The sequence below is a fragment of the Telmatherina bonti genome (genome assembly GCF_933228915.1).
Source record: "Telmatherina bonti genome assembly, chromosome: 21".
Lineage (NCBI taxonomy): Eukaryota > Metazoa > Chordata > Actinopteri > Atheriniformes > Telmatherinidae > Telmatherina > Telmatherina bonti.
The window spans coordinates 19,948,546-19,959,178 of NC_136630.1; the positions used below are offsets into that span (position 1 = coordinate 19,948,546).

The window sequence follows — 10,633 nt, forward strand, 5'->3', positions numbered from 1 at the left end:
GACTGAAACAGAGAGAATAAAGAAATCTGAGAGACTTGGACAAACCTGTTATTGCTTGGATCTGTCTGGCTGTCTGAGAAGATACCTACAAGTGATGCCTCGCACGTTCTGGAGCAGCACATAGTTGAACTTTTTTTGGTTTTCATGTCCTTTTTTTTTTTTTAATAAGTCTTTTCTGTTTCAATGATGAGACGAGATCGTTTCCTCCTGGTTGCAACCCTTACAGCAATCTTCTCTGCTGACCTCTACTTCGTCCTCCTGCCAAAACTGTGGAATTTGAGACAAACATCAGGACAAATTTGCACATGTGCTTCCAACAACCTCAGCTTGCCCAGGCTGGAAGGTCTCGCAACACCACAGCTCTCCAACTGGACCTATGCCCCACTGCAGGATGGCACCACTACATCTGGAAATGCTGATATGGACTCAAAGCTGGAGAAGCTGTTTGCTCACCCGCTGTACAACATCCAAACTCCTGTGCTCGGGCCAGAGGAGAGGCTGCTGCAGGTGGAGCAACTGATAGAGTATTACAAGAAGAAGGTGTCTCGTTGGGAAAGGTTGGTGTTTATTTGCTTGTTTCTCTTTTTTTTTTTTATTTAGCATTTATTTTGCAGCATCTTACATTTTGAGGGTGTATTGGACAGAGTGCTTATGTTTGACTGAAAGCTCCTACTCTAAGAGCACGTGCTGAGGCTTGCTGTGGTCAAGAGGCAGGGTCAGTGTCACAACGGTCAAAGCCCTCCAAGGCGAACAAGAAACACATAAACACATCTGCACTTTGTCCATGGTAAGAGATACATATCTACAGACAGACATGGGGATATGTAGAAGAGTGTGTCCATCATGTCAAATGGGCTGGGGGCGGAAAAACCCTCACAAACATGTTATTCTGACAGCTTGTGTCTGGAACTCTCTTTTAGTTGACTGAAGGCTTAAACTCTTAAAGCCCATCTTAATCTTTGGGAGCTGTTGCTGTTTTGGCTTGTGGGGCTGTCTGCCTATCCTAACACTCCCTCGGAGATACTCAGAGATTTTGGGATCTTTCTGTGGAAAATAAGAAAGCAAAATGAGCAACGGATCTCCTTCTCTGCTGCTTTCATATTATCTACAAATATAATCATCAGCTCAAAGGCTTGTTACAAAATATTGCAACAGCATTTCAACAGTGCAATAAACAAAACCTTTTGATGGAGGCTGCTGAAATGAACATTTAAAGATATGTTTGTTTGTTTTAATACATCTTGCACTGCTTTTATTGGCTGACCGACAACCAATTTGTATTTTTGCTCCATGATCTGTTCGTTATCCAGCCGGATGTGGTAGAGTTTGGTTGACTGTCCCTCTCAGTCAGCTTGGTCAGCTTGGACCATGTGCTGTCCCTTTTGATCCCGTCTTCTGCTCAGTAACAGCTCAAAAATGTCCCCTTTCATATTCATGACAGGCTGAATTAACAGAACAACAAATCCCCCAAATGGAATAATGGCTATAAAAAGTGGGCAACAAAACGAGTTGTGAATCACTGTGAGTTGTACATTCAATAAAAGTTTATATGTTAACCATGCTAAGGGGAAAACTAAATGATATTTTTCTTTCTAGACATGGGGTTGTGTTGTCAGTTTCTTCGCATACAGTGGTCAAACAACCCCTAATTTTTTTGTATCATGGAGGGATCATGAAGACTAGCTAAGCATGCAGCTGGAGTGCAGATAGTTTCACAATCTAAAATAACTCAAACTTAAACATTTTTGTTTTCTGGTTAAGCAAACACTGTAATTATTTTTTATGCTATCTCACATCAGTTTTGCATCTGTTTTCAGCAGTTTCCTTAATATTTTTTCTCCGGTTATTTATTCCAATCAGAGAACATTTATGTTGCTTTCCCATGTTTTCAGCAACTGAAATAAAATGGAGAAATGGAGGTGGTTTTCTGCTTACATCATAGTTAAAATGAAAAGTGATTGTTTATTAAGTTGGCTACTGAATGAATTATAGTTGCATATTCCAGACCAAAGACCCTGAATAGGATAATAGAAAATGGGCATGTGGATAAATGAATGGCGTTACAAGAAACTAAGAACAGTACTCAAATGTGTCAGCTTTTTCCCTCATAGTTCTGCTGTTGAAGTGGAAAGATAATGACAGATCCTTGTATTCAGCTTAACTTCTGCTCTCCATCTTACTCCTCAGACAGATGAAGCTCTACAATGACGCAGCAGCTTTGGCCAATGTTACTTTGACACAGCAAGAAATGATCTATGACCCTGACACCAGCTGGCTAAAGTTCCACTTGGGGATAAACCGCTATGCTCTGTACTCCCGGGATGACCCAGCTATCCTCCAACTCCTGAAGGAGATGCAGAACATGACAGTTGTCAGTTCAGGTGATGAGATTGCAAGTAATCACTCAAGAAAAGTTCTACAGTTTGATAAATAAGAGCTAAATTATGAGTTTATTCTCTTACAGATTACACCCAGGATGAGAAAGCCCTAAAAGGAGCATGCGACTGCACTCAAGGTTTGATGAACCTCTCACATTTACAATAATAATCATGTAACACTTTCAGGGACTTTCAGTCTTTATCTCACGTATTGCAGTCGTGCTTTTCATGCACACTGTAACATCCAGAGTTTGATTTCTTACAAGCCCCTTTGTTTCTCTTTTTGTCTCCCTTCCCCTCCCTCTTTGCTGCTTGGCAGTACCATGAGAGACAAACACACTACAGTCTTTGTGATAGTGCAGATTTTGTTTTTCATTTGGCACCAGAATTCTGATTTGTATTATTGTGTAAGACACTTGCTCTGGGGGCATAAATGCCAGGCAGAGCCTTTAATTAAACGCTTGATATCTGCTTGCTCCAAGGGAAGCTATCACACACATCCACCACCTACGCCGTCATCTTCTACTATTGACTTGGAGCAGCACACAAGCTGAAGCTGCAAATGTATACACAAAAGACATGTTGGATGAAGTTGTGTTGCACTAATTGCGACAATACATGCGAATGTTGCAATGTGCTGTTTGGCAAAAATTATATAAAAAAGGGAGAAAATGATCTTTTTTGTATTGTACTTTTTTCTTTTTTTTTTTTTTAACATGTATGCTCCTCAGTAGTATCCCTGCACAGTGTAGTGGGCGACCACATAAACATGACTCACTGCCAAGAGGAAATAAGCACCAAAACAACCTGTTTAAATTTAACCTTAGAAGACTTTCCTCTTATTGAAGTTTCAAACAACGACACTGTTAGCAACAGCTGTTTGTAGCAGCTCGGTTTCCTTTGACATGTTTTAATTTTAAATCATATTTGATCGTTAACTATGAATACACTGGAGTTTTAGGGGGCACAGCTGGGGCAGGCTAGCTTGTGGTTAGCTTCGCTTACAGCTGTGATATAATTTACAGCCAGACAGATGCTGAGAGAGGACAGGCTGTGCAACCAACCCCCAGTTACTTTATCACAGGGACCCGACAGACCAAAAGTACTGATTTTAAATTAACCTCAGAAGACTAAAGCAAAAAGCTTAAATACTGACTAAGCAGCCTGTTTCTCCTTTACTTTGGCATTTTCATACCTTATCACCAGTGGCGTATCCAGGAAATTTCTAATACAGTGGCCAATATGAGACAGAAGTGAGTGTGGGGTGGGCCAACCAAACCCTTGAACCCCACTCACATTGTGCTCATCCATTTTCCAGACACTGGGCCATCCACAAATATAATATTGAATTTATTGAACAAATTCAGCTGTAACACATGTTGTGACCTCTTGTCATAAATTTAAAAACCACTGTCATATTTGATATACTTCTTATGCTGAGTTTACAAGGCACTTTATCAAACGTGTAAAAAACACTAAGTTCTGTACAGATCACAAAAGAACTTAAAAAGATTAAAACAAATTCAATAAAACACTTACTCAAGTATACAGACAGCTGAAATGAGTTTCTTCCGCAGGGTGATCAGGCTCTCCCTTGGAGATAGGGTGAGGAGCTCGGTCATCCGGGAGGGGCTCAGAGTAGAGCCGCTGCTCCTCTGCATCAAGAGGAACCAGTTGAAGGGGCTCGGGCATCTGGTCAGGATGTCTCCTGGAGACCCCGGGGAAGACCCAGGACACGCTGGAGGGATTATATCTCTTGGCTGGCCTGGGAACACCTTAGCCCCCCCCCCCCCCGCAGAGTTTGCAAATGTGGCTGGGGAGAAGGAAGTCTGGGCTTCCCTGCTTGGGCTGCTGCCCCCACGACCTGACCCCGATAAGCAGCGGAGAAGGTGGATGGATTTACTCAATTGCCATTGAATGTCATATCTTCTGTCTGTGTCTCCTGCAGTGGTGAAACCTAGTGGCCATCACCTGAAGCTGGCTCTGAAGCTGCGCAACTTTGCTAAAGTCATGTTTAAACCTATGAGGTGAGAACTCATTTGATGACGGCCTCGTCTTGTGAAGGGTTATCTATCCATTTTCCCATTAAAGTTGGTACCCATAATTTCCAGCTTTTTGTATTGTAGCATTGTATTTCATGTCATGCTCCATGTCAATAAGTCTGACTAAATCATCCAGTCGGGAGTGAAACTGAAAGAAAATCTCTAGTCAATCATAAGATACAGGCCAATTTGAATGACATTTTTCTTTTGTGTCCCAGGCAGCAGAGAGACGAGGAGACTCCAGAGGACTTCTTCTATTTTGTTGACTTCCAGAGACACAATGCAGAGATTGCTGCTTTTCACCTGGACAGGTACTCCCTCATCTTCCATTCACTGCTTCTGCTGACTGATAAGGGAAGTGATATGGTGCTGGTGCTTGGGGCATAAATTACCTGTTAATTAATCAATGCCACTTATGTTTAGATGTATACTTGTGTATATGAAGCTCTAATTTTTTTTTTTTGCATATAGAGGGTTCACAGTTACCAGCTGAGGAGCAAAATGCTTAGTCATGACTTTCTCTTCTTCACTCACTGTCCTAAACATATGCTGACATACTAACTAGCACCTTTTCCTACATTATTTAAATGATCCAGGCTCATACTCCACCTCTGCTTCATCTTTCCTCTGACTGTCATGACATCCAACCTGGTAGTTCTTGCCAGATCTCAAAACTCTTGTCTTTGTTGGAGGATCAGCATCATAAGCACGTCAGCTTGCTGATGTTGCTTATTACGCAGTGCTGAGATGAAGCACTGCCTCAACAAGCTGTTTTTTTGCAGTTGAGTTAAGACTGCAGGAGTGTTTCGCTCAGTTTTAGGCAATTTCAGGCGACAGTTCTCTGATAAATTGACAACCTGTGTTGACTAAATTCTTCAATATCGTGTGTTCATCCATTTAGTTTTTATTATAACTATTATTATTATTATTACTCCATGTAGAATAACATCACAAAGGAAACAAAGGTATTTGCTCAACAGCCTCAGATCTGTTCAGATCTACCTCCTCATCAGATTACATGCTATGGTGGATTTTTTTCTTGACTGCTTTTTGTAATGAGTCATTATTTCACAATCTTGCAGTGTAAACATGAAATTACAGAGAGGATCATCTAAGTTTCATCATGCTTATCAAGATAAAGGGTTTAAAGTTGCATTTTTAAAACTTTTATAGTCACTTATGAACCAATGGAAAGAAAAAAATCCATCAACTCGAAAATCTTCGAAATCCCAACTAGTCTCTGGTGTATAGGTTACAAAAAGAGTAAATCTCTTCCTCGCAATAAAAGTTTCAGCTTTCAAAAAGATTGCGACATTTCTGCACAGCCCAGGATTTCCCAACACGCCAGTCGGTACAAACCACAGTGTTTGGACACAAGCTTGACACACACATCTTTATGCAACTTTACTATAAGCTGAGGTGAGGTGACTCATTCTGAAACACAGTCGTCTGCTAGACAGAATCATTTAGAAGCCACACACTGATAAGTCATTGCTTCACCACACCAACAGACAAAAAGAAACAACAGGGGTTCCTTGCCAAAACAGAAACAATTGCTAGAAGTGCCCCAGATCTGTGCAAATACAGATCTTTTAGCCTTTTAGATATAAGACTCTATTCCAGCTTCTGATTTCCCTCCTGTTTATTTATCATGTTTTCAGTCTGAGGCAGTGCGTCGATCCTCCTTTCTGTGTCTGACTAAACTGCCAGAAGCCTTTATCATCATCATTTGCAATCAGCAGTGGGGAATGCCAGCAATTTTAGAAACAGCAATTCAGCTTCACACTGATTGTTTGATTACTGTTTGTGAGACACAACTGAAATATGGTCCTTGGGGAGGTATGAGCTCTTGATGGTGCATTTGAGCACAGCAAGTTACACAGTGTGGAGGCTGTCATAAGGTTGCAGTCATGATAAGAACCTGTCAAACTAAAGCACAGATAGAAGCTACTAAAGAGATAAAAAAATAAATAAATAAATGCTATTATGTTCATGCTGCTATGATTTATTGTATATGGATTGTCTTCTAAATATTATCATCCTTTTTGTGAGGATCCTCGATTTCCGGAGGGTTCCACCGGTGGCAGGGAGACAAGTGAATGTCACAAAAGAAGTTCTCCAAGTCGCCCACAATGAAGACCTACGAGCCGTGTTCTTCACTTCACCAGGTGCCGACAACAGACCCTAGAAACCATACATACTTTTATTGTGGTGATATACTAAAACCATTAAACATGCTGTAAATGTAAAACCCTCTGACACTCTTCCAATCATAGTCAAGTATATGAACATTATCTCTGCAAAGTCCAACTTCGGATGAGGTGAAACATAACAAAATTAGAGGTTTTTAGTACAGATAGTTTCGACCGCGTGTCCATACTGGCCATTTTAGGTGCAGATGGTGCAGTTTTGTACTATCTGGAGCTGTCCATCTCTGTTCAGTACTATGTTGTATAAGATTTATTCTAAGCTGTAATTTAATTGGCTGTTGTTTTGTGGCGATCCTCATTATAGAAATTACAGCTATTGTATTAATATTTGTTGCACAGATTGTGGTCTGTACTTGAATTGGAAACATATTTACAACAATATTTTAAAATGTATTGTCATTTATTTTTATTGTTGTTGGGGTGGAAGGGTCTTAACATCTTTTAGGGGTAAATTTCAACTCTTTAAAGCAACAACTTTATAAAATTGGAGAAAATTTACACGACTCAAACCTGTAAAATTGCCTTGTGAGTTATAAACACAGTACATAACCATTGTGGCTAAAATAAGGAACTGTTTGTAGGGTTTTTGAGAAACATTGATGGTATTAACAAACTCAAATGTTTGTCCAATGAAGCAGTTTTTTCTCAATTTTTTATGTTAGGTAACAATTACATAGTACCTATATCTGGTATGGGTGCAATCACATTAACACGAGGTTCAGCTAAGAGTTACAAGCTCATTTCGAGTCTTGGCAACATGTAGTACCGATCACTGCTTTTGCAATTTCCTTTGCTTGGGGATCAACAGTTTATCTTGCTGGTGATAATGGTATTTAGTTGCAAGAAGATGCAGAGCAGATAAAAAAAAAAAAAGCATATAATTTCATGTGACCAGTAAACTCATTTAGCATTCCACCATTTTGTTTCCCAAACAGCGAACAACACATGTTTCTTTGCCAAGTGCTTATATGTGTGTAAGACGGAGTATGCAGTGTGCGGGAACCCTGACTTGCTGGAGGGCTCTCTTTCCGCCTACCTTCCAGGCCTCAGCATTGCTCCACGCCTCTCCATCCCCAACCCCTGGAAACGTTCCTACACCTTCGCTGGACATGAAGAGTAAGAACAATTGCACACTTGAGCTTTATTTTTGCGTGCTATACTGTTGTAGTGTAGCTCAGTGGGAGATCAGATTAATACAGATAGGGTGATAAATTTACTTGTCCAGAGTCACTAAATCCCCCTCCACCTCCCATTGTGATCTTGATAGTCATCATGACCATGTATTTATATCTAAATGAGATGCTGCCATGAGAATATCTGTTTAGCTGTGATGATATGCTTTTGTCCCAATTTGATTCATTCAGATTTATTTGGTTGCCAATTCAATATAAATTGGGATTCTCGTGATTCTTCGAAATTGCTGATTTTTGTGAACTAAAAACAAAAAAACAAAATAATTTTTGCCATTCATTTTTCTTCATTTCAATTAGGAAAAAACAACACAGTAGCCAGACCATCATTCTGCTGCTATAATACCCAAGAAGACAAATAAAAAGATCAATAAAAACCATGAAAATTACAAAAAAAAAATTTAAATGGATTATTTCATTTATTTGAAAAAAAAAAGATTTTTAAAAAAATTGGGGTTTTTTTAAACAAAAAAGAAAAACAATTTTAAAACTGTGAAGCATAGAAATGCTAATATTATTATTTTTTTTCAATTTGATTTCCAACCGCTATTAGCTATTTTTACTACACGCAACGGAACAGGTTTGTCTAATGAAGTTGCCATTGAGTGTAGATTCTGCTTTCTGGCTGATAACTCTTTTTCCTGTGTCTCTTGTAAATGTTTTCTCTAAAGGTGGGAAGTGAATCCATTCTACTGTGACGCAATAAAAGAGCTGCATCCATATAACTCAGGCAACAGATTGCTCAACATCATAGACATGTCAATCTTTGACTTCCTCATAGGTACTGCTTCCCACCACATTGCCTGTTATCACACAGAGCATACTACATTTAAATAGACTCCTTAAATGATCTTTATTATTCCAGGTAACATGGACAGACACCATTTTGAGATTTTTACCAAATTTGGGGATGAGGGGTTTCTTCTTCACTTGGACAATGCAAGAGGGTGAGACAGCCGCTGCTCATTACATTTATGTTTAAATTGTTAGTTTTACTTTTACTTTCTGTAACTCATTTGACACGACACACTGTGCTCAGGTTTGGGAAGCACTCTAAAGATGAGATGTCCATCCTGGCTCCACTATCTCAGTGTTGCATGTAAGTGGTAGATTTCAGTTCAGTGCAGTTTGTTGTGAATTTAGATTTAACCAATTCTCTTATGTTTTGTTCTCTTTAACTTGTACTTGTGTTTTATACCCACTTCTTTTTTCCGCCAGTATAAAGCACTCCACTCTGCTGAGACTGCAGCTCCTGGCCCGATCAGAGTTCAGGCTGAGTGATGTGATGAAGGAGTCCCTCAAAGGAGATCCTTTATGGCCAATCCTGACAGAGCCCCACCTCTTAGCGCTGGACCGAAGGTTACAGAAAGTTCTGCGAGTGGTCCAGCGCTGCATCCGGAGGGTAGGGGAGAATGAGGTGGTCATAAAAGACTTTATAAAAGCAACAGTAAGAACACAGACTGCCACAAAAAAGAAAAAGGTCAGGTAACAGAGGATGAGTCACTGGACTTTAAAGCTGCTTGTGAAGTCTTCTTCATGAGCTTTCTTAGCTCTTCTATGAGCCAAAAAAGCTCAGGTTTCAGTTTGAAGAGTTCCTTAACACTTAGCCTAATAGAAAGATGAACCTTTAAATTCCCATCATGCCCAGACCCTCACTTTTAATGATCAAATAGGTCAAAAGTTTAACATGTAATTAAAGATCTTTGGACAAATTAGCAAAAACTGCATCGAGCAGACATTAGCATTATATAGAAATACCAGAAACGTACTTATACACAAAGCATCTTCAAACGCAGTGAAACCTGCAGTGAAGTTTTGGAGGAAATCGTCGTGCACAGGATCAGTTTGTCAGATTTATCCGGGTGTACGCTGTAACTGTCGAATAAGAGATCTTTTTCTAAATAAAGCTATTTTATGCGAGGACAAATTTTGAAGAGAATTTATAACCTAAGAATAACAAGTGTGTGTCGCCTATGTGTGTGTGTAACAGAGAGTTGGGAAAAGTGATACCCATTAAACAGCCACTTTGCTTCACTCCACCCTGTTTTCCAGACTTATAATCCAGTTTCATCAGTGTTTAAATAGCTTTACCACATATCTGTCAACTGCAGGCTGAGACAGAGGAACAGCAAATCTGCAGCAGTTTCCAGACAATGCAGAAATGTAAACTGTTTGCTTTCTTAAAGGAAACCTGAGTGGCGTTCCACTGAGCATCAAAGTGCTTTATTTTAATTATTTTTGTTCTCACAAACTGGATGTAATCCATCACACCTGTGTAATGGAAATCAGGGTAACAACTATTATTTAAGATCTTAAAGTTTCTTTGAAACACATGATCAACACTGATATGCTGGTTTTAGAGTACAACCAGCCTGAAATGCAGAGTTCTATACTAATAAAGAAAAAATGACCACATTAACCTTTTCAAAATCCAAATGCTTTTCAAAATCCAAATAAGAACTGCTGACAAGTCACAGAGCGAAATGTTATAAAATCTCAGAGCGCACATAAAAACTACCATTATCTGGTCAAACCATCATTACAAAGTTACTTAGCAATTTTTCTTAACCTTCCATGTATGGAATAATTCAGTTAGCTCAATGTCCCCCCCTGATGTGCAGATGTGGTACAACATCCTGCCTAACATACTAGGCCTGCAGGTACTTCATCAAAGCCAGTTGATGAGATAAGAGTTGAAATTTATTGATAAAGAAGCATTTCAAACTGTTTTGCCAACTGTTTGAAAAACAAAAAAAAAAACTATATTACAACTTTTCAGACAGGAATTTGTTGCTTTCAGTCTTCTAACAGAT

The 10,633-nt window shown here is 39.4% G+C and overlaps 1 protein-coding gene across 1 annotated transcript; it reads left to right on the forward strand.

Annotated features, from left to right (window-relative positions):
* Nucleotides 1–23: 23 nt before the first annotated feature.
* fam20a (FAM20A golgi associated secretory pathway pseudokinase) lies at nucleotides 24–9,309 on the forward strand (the record flags this gene model as incomplete). Its single annotated transcript, XM_079260594.1, has 11 exons — nucleotides 24–561; nucleotides 2,192–2,381; nucleotides 2,465–2,515; nucleotides 4,327–4,405; nucleotides 4,639–4,731; nucleotides 6,473–6,588; nucleotides 7,566–7,746; nucleotides 8,492–8,601; nucleotides 8,686–8,767; nucleotides 8,860–8,919; nucleotides 9,039–9,309. Exons 1-11 carry the CDS (start codon nucleotides 184–186, stop codon nucleotides 9,307–9,309), a joined length of 1,611 nt encoding a protein of 536 aa, XP_079116720.1. The 5' UTR covers nucleotides 24–183.
* Nucleotides 9,310–10,633: the final 1,324 nt, after the last annotated feature.